This window comes from Babylonia areolata, chromosome 6, assembly GCF_041734735.1.
Source record: "Babylonia areolata isolate BAREFJ2019XMU chromosome 6, ASM4173473v1, whole genome shotgun sequence".
Taxonomy (NCBI): domain Eukaryota; kingdom Metazoa; phylum Mollusca; class Gastropoda; order Neogastropoda; family Buccinidae; genus Babylonia; species Babylonia areolata.
Genome location: NC_134881.1, coordinates 17,874,429 through 17,896,496, shown reverse-complemented (window position 1 = coordinate 17,896,496; position 22,068 = coordinate 17,874,429). Strand labels below are relative to the sequence as shown.

General features: G+C 47.5%; 1 protein-coding gene across 1 annotated transcript in view; it reads left to right on the top strand.

Moving 5' to 3' along the window:
* LOC143282810 (uncharacterized) overlaps positions 1-19,856 on the top strand; it is a 51,394-nt gene extending 31,538 nt beyond the window's left edge. Inside the window, exons 9-17 of the mRNA XM_076588597.1 lie at positions 3,804-4,015; positions 5,623-6,211; positions 8,898-9,077; positions 10,571-10,735; positions 11,108-11,272; positions 12,047-13,621; positions 14,212-15,914; positions 17,624-17,793; positions 18,802-19,856. Coding sequence (XP_076444712.1) covers positions 3,804-4,015; positions 5,623-6,211; positions 8,898-9,077; positions 10,571-10,735; positions 11,108-11,272; positions 12,047-13,621; positions 14,212-15,914; positions 17,624-17,793; positions 18,802-18,935 — 4,893 coding nt within the window. The 3' untranslated portion in view covers positions 18,936-19,856. The remainder of the gene's footprint in view (positions 1-3,803; positions 4,016-5,622; positions 6,212-8,897; positions 9,078-10,570; positions 10,736-11,107; positions 11,273-12,046; positions 13,622-14,211; positions 15,915-17,623; positions 17,794-18,801) is intronic.
* The last annotated feature ends 2,212 nt before the right edge of the window (positions 19,857-22,068 follow it).

Here is a 22,068-nt window from a genome sequence, read left to right as displayed (position 1 = left end):
AGAAATGTGCAAACACAAATTAGCTTTTATTCAAGACCGGCATCGCCTCTTTCATCCTGAACAAGCTACACAGAACACACGAACAATACAGAACAAACACATGGTTGCCTCTGAGGTAATAGTGTCTTCTGAGATATAAGTTTCAGTTCCAGTTTTTATTTATTTATTCATTCTATTTCATTTTTGAATCACTTGTGTAAACAAAGTGAATCTATGTTTTAACCCGGTGTTCGGTTGTCTGTGTGTGTGTGTGTGTGTGTGTGTGTCTGTGTGTCTGTGTGTCCGTGGTAAACTTTAACATTGACATTTTCTCTGCAACTACTTTGTCAGTTGACACCAAATTTGGCATAAAAATAGGAAAAATCCAGTTCTTTCCAGTCATCTTGTTTAAAACAATATTGCGCTTCTGGGATTGGCACAAAAAAATAAAGAATGAAGCCTAATTATATGCAAACTGCATTTACTGTTATATTTATATTTTTTGTATTCTCTAAACTTGGCACTTTGATCTGATATTCTGACCCAACAGCTAGAGCAGTCATTATTATCATTTTTTGTTCAAACAGGAACTTCTTTTGCTAAGCATAGAATTTTTATTTATTTTGCAAACGTTTTGCTGCAGATAGTAAAAAGGGGAAATTACTCTGTAATGCTAGTGGAGTTAATTTGCTTTAAACTGATCTTTCTCATCTTAAACATTATATTTTGAAACAAGAGAGGCAAGGCCTTCAAGACTCACTTGTGATGCACTTTTAAAAAAAAAATCCAAGCTTTTTATGTATTGAGTATAATTTCAAAATGTAATGTTTAAGATGAGAAAGATCAGTTTAAAGCAAAGTAAGTTCCCCAGCGGAGTAATTTCCCTTGTTCTGCTATCTAAACCAAAACGTTTGCAATAAATAAAACTTCCATGTTTAGCAAAAGAAGTTCCTGTTTGAACAAAAAATGATAATAATGACAGATCCTTTGTTGGGTCGAATATCAGATCAAAGTGCCAAGTTTAGAGAATACAAAAAATATAAATATAACAGTAAATGCATTATACTCAATACCTAAAAACTTGGATTTTTTTTAAAGTGTATCACAAGTGAGTCTTTAATGCTTTGCCTTTCTTGTTTGTATATATTTTAAGTCACTTAGTCTTAAATTTGTATATCTTGTTGTAAAGTGCGGTGAGCCCCATTTGAGATGGCCCTGGATACTGTGCTATGTAAGTCTGCATATAATCATCATCGTCATGATTATTATCATTTATTTGAGGACGGAGGCGTCACTACGTTCGGACAAACCCATAACGCTTCAGAACATCCGCTTGGCTGACAGATGTCTGACCAGTAGCATAACCCAACGCGTTTAGTCAGGCCTTGAGTGCATGCATATACATATTTTTGTGTACTTATCAGAAGGGACTTTATCTACAGAATTTTGCCAGGATGACAGATGGGGTTTTTTTTCCCAGTGCGCCAAGTGCGTGCTAGTGCACATGGGGCCTCGGTTTATCGTCTCATCCGAATGACCAGACGCTCAGTTTGATTTTTTCCAGCTAAACTTGGGAGAAAGGGTGAGAGCAGGAATCGAACCCAGATCCTGACGGGCCGTCAGTGGACTCTGTGGTGGCAGATGAGCGTCTCAACCATTCTGCCACCTTCTTCCTTGAGATATTAATGTCTTTGGGGTCAGTCCCATACACACAGACACGCACGCATCCCCTTACTGCGCTATCCCTCCCCCCCCCCCCCCCCCCCATGCCCCCTACCCTCCCCCACCCCCTCTGCTACATTCCGTCAACATACTTCAAGTCATCTCCACTCCTGTTTTTTGTTATCTATAATACCCCACAACACCCTCGCCTTTTCTGTGCTCCCAGTCAACCCTCCCACCTCCCACCTCCCCACACACCCCAACTTCCACCCCCACATTCCAACCATCCCTGTCCGCTCATTCAACATGACTCAGATCGTCTCCACCCCTTTATAATGACCCGTAACTCGTTTGTTGTTCACTGATTAAAGTGGCAAAACTGTTCGCGGCTAGTGTGTGTGTGTGTGTGTGTGTGTGTGTGTGTGTGTGTGTGTGTGTGTGTGTGTTGTCTTCAGTTTAACGTCTTTCCACTTCAAGTGATATCAGATGTCTTTCACACACACTGACACGCTTATGCGTTTAGTACTGTTAGACTGGTGTAGACCTGTGGTATAGGCTCTGTGTGTGTATCAGATCAGACATCTGTGTGTGTGCGTGTGTGTGTGTGTGTGTGTGCAAGGTGTGTACGGTACACGCAGTGTCTACACCACTCTGTGTGTGTGTGTGTGTGTGTGTGTGTGTGTGTGTGTGTGTGTGTGTGTGTGTGAATCAGAATCAGAATCAGAATCATATCTATTTGTCAGTCATGAAAACTGTAAATAAAAGGTTTATCGACACAACATACAATAAACGGCAACCCCTTGACAAGATAGGACAAGACACTGAGGCAAGACAAGACAAAAAATTAATTATTTATGCTCGAGGATAATAGACGAAGCACCGCGGTGTGCCTTTTTACATCCCTACCCTGAACAGGGTCTGCACCACAGTGCTGTGCACTCAGCTCGGTTGGTCTTCACTAACTATTGAGCTCGATAGTCTACACCAGTCTAACAGTACTAAAGGCATAAGCATGTGTCTGTGTGAAAGACAGAGAGCTGGGAGGGTGGGGAGCGGGGGAGAGATGTCCAGTACACTTAATGTTAGTAGGTCTACAGTTATGCTGAGTGTGTCAGACATGTCTGCAGTACACTCAGTTTTGAGTGTGTGTGTGTGTGTATGTGTGTGTGTGTCAGATGTGTGCAGGGGTAGCCAACACAAAATGTGTTAGACATGTGAGCAGTAGGTACACGAAATGCCTATGCCACATTGTGTGTGTGTGTGTGTGTGTGTGTGTGTGTGTGTGTGTGTGTGTGCGTGTGTGTGTGTGTGTGTGTGTGTGTGTGTGTGTGTGCCAGACGTGTATGCAGTGTACGAAGTGTTGAGTGTGTGTGTGTGTGTGTGTGTGTGTGTGTGTGTGTGTGTGTCAGACGTGCGTGCCGCCAGGGACAGCCTGCACAAAATGCCCACTGTAATGTGTGTGTTAGACATATGAGTTGTACACAAAATGCCCACTGTAATGTGTGTGTTAGACATATGAGTTGTACACAAAATGCCCACTGTAATGTGTGTGTTAGACATGTGAGTTGTACACGAAATGCCCACTGTAATGTGTGTGTTAGACATGTGAGTTGTACACAAAATGCACACTGTAATGTGTGTGTTAGACATATGAGTTGTACACAAAATGCACACTGTAATGTGTGTGTTAGACATATGAGTTGTACACAAAATGCACACTGTAATGTGTGTGTTAGACATGTGAGTTGTACACAAAATGCACACTGTAATGTGTGTGTTAGACATGTGAGTTGTACACGAAATGCCCACTGTAATGTGTGTGTTAGACATGTGAGTTGTACACTAAATGCCCACTGTAATGTGTGTGTTAGACATGTGAGTTGTACACGAAATGCCCATAATTATATGATACTGTATATGTGTGTGTATGTGTGTGCGTGTGTATGTGTGTGTGTGTCTCTCTGTCTGTGTGTGTGTCTGTCTGTGCCTATGTCTGTGTGTTTGTGTGTGTGTGTGTGTGTGAATATTTGTGGCTGTGTGTGTGAATGTCTGTGTGTGTGTGTGTGTGTGTGTGTGTGTGTGTGTGTGTGTGTGTGTGTCAGACATGCATGCAGTACACGAAATGCTTATGCCACACTGTATTTGTTTACTGTGTGTGCCAGACATGCATACAGTACGAGAAGTGCCTGTGTCACTGTGACGGAGCCTGGATGTGCCCGGAGAGCTTCGCCCGCAACATGTGTGGGCGGGGGCCAGAGAAGCGAGAGCGGCAGGAGAGTCGACGAGAGCCGGAGCGAGACTGCAGCAGCTGTCTGGTGGACAGCCGCGTTGTCAGGGGCAACAGCTACTTCGACTTCACCAGCGCTTGTTTCAGGTATGATAGTCAATTATGTTTGACCATGACCATCAGCACAGCAGAGGAGGTAACTGCTGTCCTAACTATCTGAGCTAGAATTTGATTACAGTGGAGAGTGTCTTGCCCAAGTTACATTCCCACTCTCTCGGCCAAGATCGAGGGGCTTAGGAAAGTCGGTGTTTGGGATGGTTCCCAAAGGCCAGCTAGCCCCCTAAGGCTGCAGCACTAAGAACCAGCTCAATCTTTCCTCCTAGTTTGAGAGTCATAGTCCTTCACAAAAGACTAAGCTGAAAATGATTTCCCATTGCAATAGAGAAACCATTGATAATACAGCTCTCACTTTGCTGTTGGCCCAACTGTAAACCTTTGTCAGTCTGTGATATAAGCTGAGTGTTGGGCCAAAGGTTCAGGCAGTCAGCACGACATCGATGAATACTTGACGAGACTAAACGAGACTTGACCTGGGAGTTGAAGTTTAATCGGAGATCTGCCCTTTATGAGAGGGGGCCCCAAAAGAATTATGGTTTGACTGTGCGTGCTACAGTGATGCGAGCTGTGTTTTACAAGCGACCGACGCCAAGACGAGTCAGACATGAACTGATGCCCAGATAGCTAGCACGCACACTCAAACCATGATTCTGAAGTGGCGCCTTCTCATTGGCGAGAAATGCACAATGGTTCGCTGAGAAGCTGCAGTCCTCGTATGGCTACCGTGATGAGCCGGGGCGCGATAAATACTGAATAGCATTGCATGTCGGAGGAGTAGTTATAGCAGTCATAGTAGCGTCGGTGTTGGTTGGCGGACAAATGCAGTACAATGGTATGCAGTACAACTGATGCATCACAGCACTAAAAATGTAAGTGCGAACACTGCAGTCCAGCAAGGTAAAACGCAGTTCATTTTAATTCTCCACGAGACACTACGATGCGACAGCGTTGTGTAATTTTGTGAAACAGCACAACAAAATACCAAACAGTGAAGTGCAGTACAACACATCGCAGTGCAGCAAATTAGATTTGATAAAAGGGGATACAACGAAGCAGTGCTAATAACAGCGTGACTGCTGACACGAGGACATGACTGCTGACACGAGGACATGACTGCCGACACAATGATAGTTTGGCACGTGCCATTGTGGCACAGTGACAGTGAAAACAAGTCGACCATGCGGAGTATACTGCCGACGGGCGCAATAGCCGAGTGGTTAAAGCGTTGGACTGTCAATCTGAGGGTCCCGGGTTCGAATCACGGTGACGGCGCCTGGTGGGTGAAGGGTGGAGATTTTTATGATCTCCCAGGTCAACATATGTGCAGACCTGCTAGTGCCTGAACCCCGTTCGTGTGTATATGCAAGCAGAAGATCAAATACGCACGTTAAAGATCCTGTAATCCATTTCAGCGTTCGGTGGGTTATGGAAACAAGAACATACCCAGCATGCACACCCCCGAAAACGGAGTATGGCTGCCTACATGGCGGGGTAAAAACGGTCATACACGTAAAAGCCCACTCGTGTACATACGAGTGAACGTGGGAGTTACAGCCCACGAACGCAGAAGAAGAAGAAGAAGAAGGAGTATACTGCCGCCTGTGACTTAGCCGTCTGTGACTTGTTTCTCGTTACAGATACCGAGGCTGCTTGTGCAAGTGCGACGGCACCTACCACTGCGACGAGGGGCGGGCGGTCAACATCTGCAACTATTCCACCACAGCCGCTGCCATGTCCTCCTCCGCCTCCATGTCACCCTCCTCCTCCTCTTCCTCCTCCTCTTCCTCCTCCGCCGCCCAGATGGTGGTCACTCCGGCTTCGTCGCGGTGCGTGCGGTGCCTGGCGTTCGGCCAGCTGCAGGAGTCGGACACGGACTTTGTGCACGAGGAGGACTGCGTGGAGTACGAGTGCCACTGCCACTGCAACGGCACCTACACCTGCCCCATGGAGCGCGCGCGCCGTACGTGCCAGCCTGGCTGCCGGGAGTGCCAGGTCGGGGGCCAGTTCTTTGAGGGAAACACCTACTTCCAGCACAGCCAGGGCTGCTTCACCTACCTGTGCACCTGCTTCTGCAACGGCTCCTACACCTGCCCGCCGGAGCGCGCCAACAACACCTGCGATGGCAGTGGTAGTAGCAGTAGCAGTAGACAGGGGCAGGATAGCGGTCGCGCGCCTCGGCCCAGCGGTTCTGGCTCCTCATCTGCTTCTTCTGGTCCCGTTTCTCAGGTCAGACTTCTTCTTGTCGGTCCTGTCTGTCGGTCCGTCTGTTTGCCTGTTTGTCTTTTGTGAACTGGCGTGTAGACCGGTAATTAACATTCACAGCTCAGTTGTCAGTTTATCTGGCGGGGCACTGTTTGTTGCTACTAAAGAGGAGAAGGGAGGAAGGTCTGTCTTTCGACCGCCATGTTGGATGACCAGGCAGGCGCGGACACTTTAACTCACTCAGTACGGCCAGTTCTCTCTTCCCCTCTACACAGACCCCTCGGATGTCCAGTGGGTGTCTGAATGACCCAACCTTTAGCTTCCGTCGTCAGAATTGTGGTATTCTTTGTCAACATTCACGTCTTCAGTATAAGAGCCTTCCGCTTGCAATACTTTGATGATAGTTTTTGGGGTGAAACGCTGTTAACGTTGTCTCTTTCGCCGTTCGTATGGAAAGAGTTAAAGCAGGTTTTGTGTGGGGATCCTTTTATTTCCCCCTTCCTGTGTGGAGAGAGCGGTGCTATCCATGAATAGGGCTGCGCTGTCGATGTAGGAAGATACGAGCACCACATCTGCCGTGGTGTACGATGAACGAAAATCAGCCTACAGTCGCCTACGTGCAGAGTTGTAGCTAAAGACCTCCAGCAACATCCTTTGTATTTTTGTATTTGTATTTCTTTTTTTATCACAACAGATTTCTCTGTGTGAAATTCGGGCTGCTCTCCCCAGGGAGAGCGCGTCGCTACACTTCAGCGCCACCCTTTTTCCTTTCTTTTTTTTCTTTTTTTTTTTCTTTTTTTTTTTAAATTTTTTCCTGCGTGCAGTTTTGTTTGTTTTTCCTATCGAAGTGGATTTTTCTACAGAATTTTGTCAGGAACAACCATTTTGTTGCCGTGGGTTCTTTTTCGTGCGCTAACTGCATGCTGCAAACGGGACCCCGGTTTATCGTCTCATCCGAATGACTAGCGTCCAGACCACCACTCAAGGTCTAGTGGAGGGGGAGAAAATATCGGCGGCTGAGCCGTGATTCGAACCAGCGCGCTCAGATTCCTAGGCGGACGCGTTACCTCTAGGCCTGTCCTCGTCACTGCTCCTCCATTGCCGCAGGACTTGGAAGTAGCTGCTAAAGGTTGCCTTTGGCCGGGTTTATCGACGTACATGCTTGCCTGACCAGCACAGGGGACTTTTTTTTTTTTAAAGCGAAGGAGAGTTGTAAGGAGAGGGAGGAAGGTGGCAGAATGGTTAAGACGCTCATCTGCCAATACAGAGTCCGTGAGAGTCTGGATTTGAATCCCGCTCTCGCCCTTTCTCCCCATGTTTGACTGGAAAAATCAAACTGAGCGTCTAATCATTCGGATGAGACGACAAACCGAGGTCCTGTGTGCAGCACGCACTTGGCGCACTGGGAACGACCCGAGTGTTGTCCTCTGCCAAAACTATGTAGAAAAAATCCACTTTGATGGGTACACAAATAATCATGTATGCATACACCCAAGGCCTGACAAATCACGTTGGAGTTATGCCGCTGGTCAGGTATCTGCCTATCAGATGTGGTGTGGCGTATATGGATTTGTCCGAATGCAGTGACGCATCCTTGAGAAACTGAAAACTGAAGAGTAAGATCGGAGAAGGATCACGGTCTGTATCGAAACGACTTGAACTGATAACTGATATCCGGTGGGATATAAGCTTATATTCAAAGCCATGGCTGGATATAAGCGTAATGTTCGAAGTCATAAGATTCATCAGTAATAACTCCAGACAACGAAAGCGGCAAAGATTTACTGCCACGATACTGCAACAGGTACGCATTCCCGTGGCCGTAATTCAATGTTTGGTGAAGTAAGTGACAGGGTATCGTCAGGCGTATTGGACAGCTCATGGGTAGACGTAATAGGTGTACTGACTTTATTTTTTGACCAACATCTTTCTGCACTCGGCTGATACAGTGTTCTCCCTCATGTGCTTCCCGTTATGTATAATCTTTTATCAAAGATGAATGATTTCTTTAGTTTGTTTGTTTGTTTGTTTAATTCTTGGTATTTTTTGTGTGGAGGTATTTCTTTATTGGTGTGGGGTGGGGTTTGTTGTTGTTTTTGGTTTTTGTTGTTGTTGTCTTTGTTTTTATTGATTGATATAGGTTTTGCTATATGGGTATTTGAGATTCGGACTTAGTTTCATTTTCTCCGCATACCAACAAGTATTGCTCTTTTTTTTTTTTTTTTCGGCGCGAGTGTTCTTATTTCATGGCAGGTTGTCTTGCGGTTCTAATAATATGATCGGGGGGGAGGGGGTGCGCGGGGCGGTGGGGGGGTATGGGGTGCATGTGTGTGTATTTGTGCGTGTGTGTGTCTGTGTGTGTGTGTTTCTTTCTTTCTTCAGTTCGTCTTTTCATTGGTAAGAGATATTGGATGGGGGGATATGAGGGGGGTGGGGGGTAGTTATGTGGGGGCTGAGGCGTGGGAAGGTGGGACGATGGGAAGAGGTGGTGCGATGACTGATACAGAAAAAGGTGGCAGAGGTTAGAACTACGGAAGATTGAATTGAGAGTAATATATAACTCTGTGTGTGTGTGTGTGTGTATGTGTGTGTGCGTGTGTGCGTGCGTGCGCGCGCGCGCCTGTGCGTGAGTGTGTGTACGTAACTGTGTGTACATATGTATATCTGCGTGTGTGTGCGTGTGTGCACGTGCGCCGCGGACGGGTTGCAGGGCGGGGTGGCGAGACGCCGGGAGCAGTGCCAGCAGTGTGTTACCAACGACGGCGCGTCCCACGCGCCCAACTCGGACTTCGAGCTGCACGAGGGCTGCATCCACTATCAGTGCCACTGCCACTGTGACGGCTCCTGGAACTGCCCGGGGGAGGACGCCCGCAACACCTGCCGGGGGGAGGTCAGTACGTCCTACACCGTTGACGGGCGCAATTATGTGTGATAGATGTGTCCGACTGTCACCATCAGAACAGCAGAAGAGGCAACTGCTGTCCCGACTATCTTGGCAAAAATTTGATTATAGTGGAGAGTGTCTTGCCCACGTTACACCCCCCACTCTCTCAGCCAAGAGGGTTTTAGGACAGTCGGCGTTTGGATTGTTCCCAAAGGCCAACTTGCCCCTTAAGGCTGCAGCACTATGAGCCAGTGCAATCTTGCCTCCTAGTTTGAGAGTCATAGTCCTTCACAAAAGACTAAATTGTAAATGACTTCCCATTGCAATGGAGAAACCATTGATCATGCAGCTCTCACTTTGCTGTTGGCCCAGTTGTAAGCTTATGTCTATCTGTGATATAAGCTGACAGACCTAATAGCCGAGTGGTTAACACATTGGACTTTCATTCTGAGGGTCATGGGTCCGAATCTCGGTAACGGCGCCTAGTAGGTAAAGGGTAGATGGAGTTGTTTTTTTGTTGTTGTTTTTTCGATCTCCCAGGTCAACATTATGTGCAGACCTGCTTAGTGCTTGAACCCCCTTCATGTGTATACGCAAGCAGAATATCAAAATACGCACGTTAAAGATCCTGTAATACGTGTTAACGTTCGGTGGGTTATGGAAAGTGTTTGTGTCTGTGTGTGCGCGCGCGTGTGTGTGGATGTGTACGTGCGTGCGTATGTGGGTGTGTCGTGTCTCTTTCTCTTGTGAGCATTTCTCTGTTGAATAATAGATTTATGTGTGTGTGTGTGTCTGTATGTTTTGTGTGTGTGTGTGCGTGCGTGCGTGCGTGCGTGTGTGTGTGTACGTGCGTGCGTATGCGGGTGTGTTGTGTCTCTTTCTCTTGTCAGCATTTCTCTGTTGGATAATGGATGTGTGTGTGTGTGTGTGTGTGTGTGTGTTCATGCGTGCGTGCATGTGTATACATGCGTGCTTGCGTGCGTGTGTGTGTATATATTTGTGTATGCATGCATGCGTGTGTGCGTGTCTACGTGCGTGTGTATATGAGTGTGTTGTGTCTCTTTCTCTTGCATGCATTTATCTGTTGAATAATGGATTTATTTGTGTGTGCGTGTGTGTGTGCGTGCGCGCGCGTGTGTGTGTGTACGTGTGTGCTTATGTTGTGTCTCTTTCTCTTGTCAGCATTTCTCTGTTGCATAGTGGATGTGTTTGTGTGTGTGCGTGTGTGTGTATGTATGTGTGTGTGTGTGCACGTGTATATGTGCGTGCGCTCGTGTATATTTGTATGTGCGTGCATGTGTGCGTGAGTGTGCGTGTGTACGTGCGTGCGTATATGAGTTTGTCGTGTCTCTTTCTCTTGCCAGCATTTCTCCGTTGAATAATGGATTTGTGTGTGTGTGTGTGTGTGTGTTTGTACGTGCGTGCGTGCGTCAATCTGTTTCTGTGTCTGTGTGTCCGTGCGTGTCGCGTGCGTGTGTGTGTGTGTGTGCACACGACAGGTGCTGGGAGGGTGCCGAAGCTGCGTGCTGTCGGACAGCCAGATCTACCGCGGCGGGGAGGAGTTCCAAATGAGGGAGGGATGCATCCACTACAGGTGCCAGTGTCGCTGTGACGGCTCCTGGCACTGCCCCGGGGAGCAGGCCAGGGACATCTGTCTGGGCGAGGTCTCTGTTCTCTCTCCTCTCTCTCTCTCTCTCTCTCTCTCTCTCTCTCTCGTGACGCTCCGGCGCACGTGTTGCACGCACGCATACACACGCGCATATACACACATGTATACGAACATACATACAAATGCACGCTCGCACACACTCTCACTCCACCACCACCACCACCCCGCTCCCCCATACACACACACACACGTACATACATACACATGCGCGCAGATACACACACACACTCTCTCTCTCTCACACACACACACACACACACACACACACACACACACACACATATTCAACCAGCTTTCTCTCTTTCATTGTACCGTTTCCTCCCACCCAATGCCAAACGTCTTGTAATGTGCGGGCGCGGGTGTGCAGGTACCCGGCGGGTGTCGGGTGTGCCGGGTGTCCAAGAACGAGACGTACCGCGGAGGTTCCGCCTTCCAGCTGCGTCAGGGCTGTCACCACTACCAGTGCCAGTGTCACTGCAACGGCAGCTGGGAGTGTCCGGGGGAGAGTGCCAGAGACGTCTGCATTGGGGAGGTCAGTGTGAGGTTTTTCAGTATTCTCTTTCCACATGTTGACTTTGATGGTCATTCTGGCATATATATATATATATATATATACATACATATATATATATATATATATATATATACATACATATATATATATATATATATATATATATATATATATATATATATATACGTACGAGGGTTACCTATCATGAACTCGATCGCCAAGATGTTCATCATCATTATCGTCGTGTTTTTATTCGGATGGTGGTGGAGGGGCCGGGGGGGGGGGGGAGGGCGGGATAGCGTTGTATAATTGAACCGCTTCTCCAGTAATTTCGGGTTTTTTCTTCTTCTTTTTTGTGTGTGTGTCTGCCAGTGGGTTTCTTCTTCTTAGTGCTAGAGCCAATTGTTGTTGTTGACTGTAGTTGGAGGTGGTGCATAATGAGGCGTGTAACATAATCCTGAGTACACACTGGTGATTCAGTGTTGACAGCTTTTTTTCTTTCTTTTTTTTAATTTTTTTTTTTTTTAAAGATCCGCTCCAACTCAGTAGTACACATTAGTGATTCAGTCTTGACAGCTTAAAAAAAAGAAGAAAAAAAGAAGATCCAATTCTTCCAGTAGCGGTGCTTCTGGTAAAAGCAGGTTATCAACGGGATCCGCATCAAGTCTCAGTAGTGTTGTAAGTGTGCATCACACCAGCAAGTTGTTTATTCAAGATGACTGCAGGTCCTGAGGAGTCCTACACCCACCCACCCACCCCCACACCCGATCACTTACGTTCTGGTGATTGCAGGTGCCTGGCGGGTGCCGCGTGTGCAAGATGGAAAGCGGTGAGATCTACCTGGGAGAGTCGGACTTCCAGCTGGAGAAGAACTGCATCCACTACAACTGCCGCTGCAACTGTGACGGGAGCTGGAACTGCCCGGGAGAGAGGGCCCGCCGTGTCTGTAACGCGGACGGCTCCCCTCTGCGTGTACGAGCAGAGACAACGACCACGACCGCGGCACCTCCCCAGCGGAGCTGTCGCCGGTGCGTGGTGTCCGACGAAGAGTCGTTCTCCCCCAACAAAGGGTTCACGCTCAGGCGAGGCTGCAACGTGTACCAGTGTAACTGCGAGTGTGACGGCAGCTGGATCTGCCCGTCCAACCTGGCCCGGAACATCTGCAGACGGAGAGAAGACCCCGAGCTGCGCGCCCGCACGTGCTCCAGCTGTCGGGTGTCGTCCTACACCTACCCGGGGAGGTCCTCCTTCCTCCTGACACGAGGCTGCGCCCAGTACTCGTGTCAGTGCGACTGTCGCGGCCAATGGACTTGCGACCACCGGGTGGCCAGGGACATCTGCCAGGAGGAGCGCCAGAGGGAGGGCTACAGGGCCCGGAGCCGCTCAGCCGGCAGCAGAGCCAGACCCATTGTTGCCCACGACGTCGTGTCTTCCGTGTCTTCGGCCCGCTCTACGCAGGACGGATACCGCAGTCTGGTCTCCGACGTGAAGCCCAAGGCGGTCAGCACGGCCAGGGGATCCTCAGTGGCGGCAGCCAACCTGGGGTCTTTCCAGGCCCGGGGCCGGGTGTCGGCACCCTGCAGACCGTGCCGGGTGGAGGGCCGGGACTACCACCCCAACACCGACTTCGTCCTCAACAAGAAGTGCAGGCGCTTCCACTGCTTCTGTAGCTGCAACGGACGCTGGCGCTGCCCCAGGAACCGCACCGAGAACCTGTGCGACGACCGCGGCTACAACGAGGAGGACAGGAGGAGAGCGTCCGCCCACATCAAGCCGCTGCCGTCGGGAGGAGCGGAGTCGTCAGGAGCTCAGCGCTTCGGGCGAGCCAACATTAGAGTCATCGGCGCAGATGCTTCTTCTTCTTCTTCTTCTTCTTCCTCGTCCTCATCTTCATCCAGTCATCAATCCAAAAGGGAAGGGCAGCAGAGCGTCCACGGGTACTACGTCAACCCAGCGCCGCAGTCCGTAAGGGCTGAGCACAGGCGGGCCGGCCACCAGTTCTACGGACAGGCAGACAACAGCCAGCAGCAGTCAGCGGGTCAGGACGGCAGTTCAGCCGGTGGTGGTGACCGCAGGCCCTTGGTAGATGGGGGTAAAGGAGGGCAGGAGGCAGGCGACAGGTGCGTGCCCTGCCAGGTGGACGACAAGGTGTACCGGGCCGGGGCCCACTTCGACTGGCGTCGGGGCTGCGTCATCTACAAGTGCTCCTGTCTGTGCAGCGGCTCCTACCGCTGTCGGCTCAGCGTGGACCCGGACTGCCGGGACGAGGATGCGCCCCCGGGGTCGGGGGGAATCCCCACAGGGCCGGCGGTGGGGGGCCGGCCGGCCAGTCAGCCTGGTGGTGACTGCGGCAACTGCTACGTTCAGGTACACCGCTGTCCTTCAGGGTTTTCTTTTCTCCAGCATCAGTCTTCTCCTCAGGCCTGGCTGGCTCGCTGGTGCTCTCTCTGTCTGTCTGTCTGTCTGTCTGTCTCTATCTCTCTGAATTGCTCAGTCTGTCTGTGAGTGAGTATAAAGCAAGATTAATCAAACAGCTACATTTTTTTTAAGATTCCGAAACGGTTCTATAGAATTTATACTGTTGGTTTTCATTGGGTTTCAATTATTTTCATGTCAGATGTATATTTTGAGTAAACAGGGGTGTTGTCCATTTTGCTATCATGCATACTCCTGACGGGGTGAAAAGATTAAATCAAATGTTCAAGTGATGTCATGGTGGTGGTTTTGAGTTACTGTTCTCAGCCATAAGATCTAATGCCTTGCCCTCATTCACTGAACAAAACTGACAGGTCACTGAGTGCAGGCTTTGTTATATCCAGGCAACACGAGATCCATACAGTCCCCGCCCCACGATCACTAAGTTCACTGTTTGTAGGGTAATCATTAGTTATCTTTTTGTTAGCGACACGAATTTCGCTGTCAGTCCCTTCACTGAACCATTGTGTTACCTTTTGCAGGGCTTTGTATACCCAGGCAACATGAATTTCACTCTCAGACAAGGATGCCAGGAACTAAGCTGTCAATGTCGTTGTGATGGAAACCACGAGTGTGCCGACGACCTGAAGCCCATCCCGGGGTGCGTGGCGATGTCTACACCTCTCGGCAACGCGGTGTATCCCCACGGCGGAGGTGCGTCCGTGGTGTACCCTACAGGAGGCATGGTGTACGGGGTGCGGCCTGGCCGAGTCATCAACACCTTCCAGCAGACCTTCTACAGCAACTGCCCATCATGCGGTCAGGGGCAGGACGGGTCACGCCTCATCCCCGCTCTCCTGGCGCCCCAGCAGCCCGTAGCCCCCCAGCAAATCCCCGGCCTGGATCCCAGTGATCCGCGCCTCTCCGCGGCGGCCCAGTACCCTGGCGTGGATCAGAGCGCACAGTATGCCTCGGGCCAGCACCGCTACCCACTGGCGGCACAGCCCCACCAGGAGCTTCGCGCTCCGCCGCCGGGTGTCCGTTTCCACGGAGAGTCACCTGCCGTGGAGGGCAAGGCGGACCACATGTGTGCCATCTGCTTCGTCAACGGCCAGGCGCGCCAGGGCAGTTTCCAGTTCGTCAAAGACTGCGTCCACGTCGTTTGCCACTGCGACTGTTCGGGTCGACTGGACTGTCAAGCACTGCCGGCCCGGACAGAGGACTGCCTCTCCGCGCCCCGCCCTCATCCAGCCAGTGGCTGGTGCGACGGTTGCACGGTACAGGATCAGGAACACCCACCCAACGCCCAGTTCGCACTACGGGTGGGTTGCTACGGCTACGCCTGCACGTGCGGGTGTAACAACGCATGGTCCTGTGTCCGCCAGGAGCCGACAAACTACTGCGTACAGCCAGCCGACCCAGCGGACGAAGTTCTGACCATGGATCACGGACAGGCGGTGGCCTCTCAAGGTCCTCACGTTCATGCTGGAGGGAAAGCTGGTCTGGAAGATGGAACCTACGGGCGGTCAGCAGAACTCCGGGAGGACGGCCTGCTGAGCTGTCGGGACTGCGAGGTGAGAGGCACGACCTACCCCAGCAAGACCCGCTTCCTGCTGAGAGACGACTGCCTGCAGCACACCTGTGACTGTGCCTGTGACGGCAGCTGGGCCTGTGCCAAGAACCTGACCGTGGACGTCTGCGCACAAGAACGTGCTGGCCAGCAGCAAGGAGGGCAGCAGCAGGTGCGACGCCGCGCGGAGGAGAAAGACCGCACGAGTGAGCACCAGAGGGCGCTGGCGGAGGCTGCTGGCAGCAGCTGTCAGAGCTGCCGTGTGAAGGGGGACAACTTTCTCCCCAATGCCGAGTTCCAGTTCCGAGAGGGCTGCCACCATTTCACCTGTCACTGTTTCTGCAACGGATCATGGAACTGCCCCTCCTCCCTCACCCGCAATGTGTGCCAGGGGGAAGATAATCCAGCCAGTACTCCCGTCAGGGGATGTCGCTCCTGTCAGTGGGGCAACGCGACCTACGCCGGCGGCAGCAATTTCGCGCACACTGATGGGTGCTGGCAGTTCAACTGCCACTGCGGGTGTGACGGGAGAGTGATGTGTCCCCCCAACAACTCGCGCGACTTGTGTCGGGCCGGAGAGAGCCAGGCTCTCCGACAGAGGCTGAGAGAGCAGAACGAGCGTCTGCCTCTGCCACTGGACTGTAAGCCCTGTCTGGTGGATGGGCAGCTCATCAGGTTTGTAAATGTTTCTGTATTGTAATGAATTGCTCCTTGTATTGTATTGTATTGTATTGTATTGTATTGTATTGCTCCTTCTGTTGTATTGTATTGTATTGTATTGCTCCTTTGTCACAACACATTTCTGAGTTTGAAATTCGGGTCGCTCTCCCCAAGGAGAGTGTGTTGTTACAGTGCAGCGCATCTTTTTTCTGCCTGCATGTTTATTTGTTCTTTCTATCAAAGTGGATTTTTCTACAGAAATTTGCCAAGGACAACCCTTTTGTTGCCGTGGGTTCTTTCATGAGTGCTAACTGCATGCTACACTCAGGACCTTGGCTTATTATCTCATTTGAATGACTAGTATCCAGACCACCGCTCAATGTGTGGGGGTGGGGGGGTGGGAGAAAATACTGTTGTGGGGTTTGATCCCATGCGCTTTCCTTACTTCCTTGCTGGACGCATTACCTCTAGACCACCACACACATAAGCAATCACTTTGTCATGAAACTTTGAATGTATGCATGTTTATCACTTCCAAACATGTACATAAAAGGCACTTTTTTCTTTTTGGTGATTATAATGCACCCAGTATATTTATGTTTTATGCACTTAGAATATATTACTCTTTCTTTTTTTAAAATCCATTTGTGCATTACTTCAGTAAGGAGAAAATTTTATGTTGTGAGTGGAAACTGAAAAATCTGTTGGGTGTGGTTTTGGTGCCAGACAGTTGTGTGTGTGAATGTTTGTGTGTAACTAAAACAAAATAATAACAATGTCAGCCATGATCTGTCTCTTAAAGATAGTCATCTCCATGCTCTTTGTGTCGTGTAAAATGTGTTTCTCTCCGGTGTTGGGCTTTTTTGTTGTTGTCGTTGTTTTTGTAATTTTTTTTTTCATACAGCTGATGATTAAGTTAAAGAAATAACATACAACAGATGGTGGGTGAGTGAAAGAAATTGCATGGCCGTACAGCAAATATGACAGAAGTAACACAGCTAGTATGGAGGTGGAAGAAATGAAATGACCAACAATACAGCCAATGTGTGCATGGCAGAAATGACAATGTAACCATGATGGCCAATGTGTTAATCGCTTGGTGACAAGTCTGTGCTACAATGGACACACAGCAGAAGACAACTTCCTGTCTGACAGCAAGGTGCTCGTTTCTGGCAGTGCAAGGACACAAGCAAAATCTTAGTGTACAGCTTTCTACAAGTTTCAGCATACTCCATCTCTGTTCCACTGTCTTCTCCTTTAACCCCTTCAGTGCCCCAGGATGGAAATTTCTGTCCCCCTCTGGTGAACAACAAAATGCCCCCAAGACATAAATTTCCGTTCATGCCCCTGTAGAAATTTTCCTGTCACAAAATCATTAAAATCATGTGAAACTGGGTAGTGTGTTCATTTTTCTTTCAGAAATGTAATGGTTATATACAATTTCTTTCTGTGATTTGCACGCTTTTTTTTTTTTTTTTTTTTTTTTTTTAATCATTACCCTCCATGACCAAAATACATCCCTTGGCAAACAGTTGTCATAGAATATAAAACAGGCTTGGCACTAAAAGGGTTAAGATGAACCAAGACAGAAATTGACATCTCCGACACAGTATGTGAATGCTAAACATCCTTGCTCAATGATATTAACTGCCAGCGTTGATGATGATGATGATGATGTGATAACGACGAAAATGGAGACATTTATCACCATGTGGGTCCACCAGATCGCGTACCGCCTTCAGCCGCACGGAGGGATGCTACGAGTTCCTGTGTCAGTGCGAGTGCAACGGTACCTGGACCTGCCCACCTGACCGCTCTGTTAACACCTGTCAGCTGGACACACCCAGTCCCCCATCTTCCCAGCTCGGTTCCAACCACCCTTCCAATCCTAAAGGTACCTCTTGTTACGTCTTTCACCGCCTTAGGCGACTTTTATCGACTTATCAGTGCACCACCATAGACAGCTTTTATCAACACTGAGGGGTAATGTTGATAGACAATGTTTCACATTGTAACAACGGTTGACGGCTGCAGCCAGTTTCCTGCCAACAGAAACTATTGTTGTTTTACATCTGTCAGCTGTACAATGCATATAGGACTTCTTCTTTTTTTTTAAAGCAATATAGAAATGGAAAACAATGTGTAACGGAAGAGTAATGGAGAAAATAACAGTAAATGTGATGGTAAATAGGAGTAATCTACTGGTAAGTGAGAGGAGTGATAATGAATGGAAAGCATTGTCTACTGATGGTTAATAGTAAGAGTGCTAGTGAAAGGAAAGTGGAGTAATTCTGATGGTTAATGGTAAGTGATGATGAATGGAAAGTAGGAGTAATCTACTGATGCTTAATGGTGAGTGATGAATGGAAAGTGGAGTAATTTACTGGTCAGTGATAAGAGTGATGCTGAAAGGAAAGCAGAGTAATCTAGTCAGTGGTAAGAGTGATGGTGAATAGAAAGTGGAAGTAATCTACTGATGGTTAATGGTGGGAATAATGTTGAATGGAAAGTTTAAGTAGTCAACTGATGGTTAATGGTAAGAGTAATGTTGAATGGAAAGTGTTAGTCTACTGACGGTTAATGGTAAGAGTGATGTGGAATGGAAAGTGGAGTTATCTACTTATGGTTAATGGTAAGTGGTAGTGAATGGTAAGAGGAGTAATTTACTGGTGAGTGGGAAGAGTGATGGTGAATGGAAAGTAGGAGCAATACACAGATGGTTAATGGTAAGAATGATGGTGAAAGGAAGTTCAGTAATTCATTGATCAATGGTAAGAGTAATGGTGAAAGGAAAATGGAGTAATCTACTGATGGTCTGTGGGGAAAAGTAATGGGAAAAGGTGGCATGTTGGCGATGGAAAGTGAAACTGTTAACAATTTCTCTCTGTGGCCTTCCTTGCAGGATGCCAGGTGGGCAGGAAGACATATTTCACACGCCTGTTTGCTTACCGGGACGGCTGCATGCAGCATATGTGCATCTGCTACAACAGCGGGGCCTGGCGCTGCCCTCCAGGCAAAGCGCGACGCCTGTGTTGATCTCTCCACGCTGTCAGCTCTGAGGGTCACTGCGTCACCAGCGGCGTCATGGGTGCACCATGTCTTGACATCAAACCCTTTTTCTTCTCTTCACAGTATCCATCCCATCCCTTCTCATCCCCCCAATTTCCGTTTCACTGTTTTCCACTTGCTTGTTGGACTATGTTTACATTTGAAGGAAATTATGTCCTTAGGAATGTTCCCCCCAGCCCCCTTCCCCTCCTGTTTCTCAGACATGGAAACACAATATAAAGGAAAAGGAAGAAGGGTGTATCCTACAAATATGTCTCAGACATTTGTTCCCACTCCCAAGCTCAAAATTACTGGGCATGGAGGCACAATAGTCTATGAGATCTAGAACAAAACTGATGTACAGTTTAGTAGTATGATTACCTTCCAGCAGAAGGAAAATTCCCATATTTTATTTCTTGATAATAATTTTGTGTTAATTGTGCCTTGATTGGTGTGACCCCTTCACGAAGCATTGAGGTCAGGGTGTAAGCCAAATAGTGTGATGGAGACCAACTCCAATGGCCGACAGCTGGTAAGCATTCAGTGCTAGTTCCCTTGTTAGGGGCAAGAAACAATACCACCTGCTGCACTGGGACATCACCGAAAATGCCTTCTTTTTTTTTTCTTTTCTACTTCTAATATGCATGACATGACCCAACCATTGCATATTAATGAACTGACAGTAAAAATCAAGAGAGCAGAAATGCCTGTTCTCTCTGTACATAGCATTGAGCATCCTCACTCTGTGTGTTTCAACTCTACATTCACATGTCTCCTCTGTGTACACATTAACTGGTTGTCACAGCCTGTAACATTTCTGGTGTTTACAATAATGAACACTGTACATATCTACGTGCAAATAAACAGTGGCTTGCATCCCAGCATTTATTCCTGGTGTGCAAGGGTACAGATGTGTCTTCTTGTCTTCCTTGTGAAAATGCTTTCAGTCTTTTCTAACTCACTTCAGAATGGAATTTTGCCGTGTTCACTTCATTCCCAACATGTATGTCATCAGCTTTGTTTTTCTGCCAATAACACCATGGACGGAAAACAATTTATTGTTGCATCATATTCAACTAATTCACTCGTTGCAATACACTCAAATTGACAATTTTGAACTCGTTACTGTTCATCGGTGGGATGCAATACATTCAAATTGACAGTGGTGAAAACCTAGCTGCTTCCAAAAATGCAGTTTCTTAATCTACACACACTGAATTTGAGGTGGCCAGTGACATAATTTTTTTCAAAGACAAATTTCACTGGGTAAGTTAAAGTGCTACCTGTTGATTGTTTTCCAGTGATTTGTAGTCTTGCAATGCATAGTAACAATATTTTGGCACCTGCACCAATGTACACACACACCTTTACCTCCACACACACACATGCATGTACAAGCTATAAAATAAATACACACACACACACACACACACACAAAATGGACTGTAGGACTGAAGGTTTGATAATTTCAGTTTTGAACACAAAACAAGGAACCACACAACTTGCCTGAATATTTTAATTCAACACTGAACAGGTTGTAGGGCGAGTGCCACAACACACCATCCAAAGCTGCTCATAACATCAAGGCAACTCAAAACACACATTCTTACAAAGGCAGACAGAAACAAACGCCTGGACACAGACAACTGGACATAGAAACAAGTACACATTAAGACTCAAGAATACATTTAAGCCTCATGGATACAACTGCATTAAAAACACTGGGACACATTAGCACGAACATAATTTATTAGATGCATATGAACAGGCTCGGATAAACATATATATATATAAACATACACTGACACAGTCACATACACATATGCATGGACACAAATTCATGAACACAGGCATGATCTCACAAACAGACTGACAAAACCATCCACTGTTCACAAATCTATCTTCCCCTTTGGTGTTCACGGCACACAGAAACAACATATCCAACCCATACAGCAACACACTCAATGTGTATCCTCACTGCATAGTCTGCAAAACAAATGTATCCACACCACATGTCTGAAGACAAATCACACTGTGAACCATCAGAACACATCAGTCCTTCAGCACACATCAAAATGTGTCTCAAATCGTGACAGTCTTAACATCGCAATGTGTATCCACATTATCACCATTCCAAAATAAAGGCCACATCATTGTGTGCATCCATGTAACACACTATTCATTCCAAAGTTAACACAACATATCATTACATCCAAGCAGTATCAACCCTGGAACCCACAAAATATCAGTCATATACATTCAGAAGTCACAGAATAACATTTCACAGTGTGTGTCCCCAAGACACACCAACACCAATCAAAACATTGTGTCTACATGGAACGCCTTAAAACACTACAAATGTGTATTCAAAAGTCAACCCTAAACACATCAACAGATATATGATACATTACCAAAGACCCACAATTAACACGAACCCCATAACACAAAGAATTTGATCCATGACATCAGCTTAATACCATAATACTTGTTACCGAAATGGCACATCAGGCAATTCATTCCAGTACATCAAAATCATATTGAGAGGCATGAACATACGACATTTGTGTAATCTGTGTGACACGACACCCCAAAGAATACATTTGTCCAGGAGGATACTATCAAAATATGCATCCACATAATGCACAAAAAAATATAGAAAACCATAACATATTGCATGTCACTGTCTGTAACACTGCATGATACATACATATTTAGACATTTTTTCATAACACATTTCAGACATGGAATTTACATTCATACCCTCCTGAAACATGTATCACAGATGCACAGACCTTTCCACAGCCAACCAATTCAACCCAAGGGAGTTCACAGCCTCAGCAGGTTTCCATGCCATACTGATACAGAAAAAAATGCAGACAATTTGCCGTTTTCCCTCTAAATTACATACGAACACATCAGGAAACACTGCAGAAGTTAGTTCCCTTTCTTTGCAGCTTATGCATAAGTAGGAACGTGAAAACCATTTTAATGAGATGAATTTTTATGGCAGAGCAACACTCACGTGCTAAGCTCAATGAGTTAGCAGATGTCTTTCCAGGAACATGCAATATAGATGTACACTTCTTCCATCAACACAAAACATGTACGCATCTTCCACAAA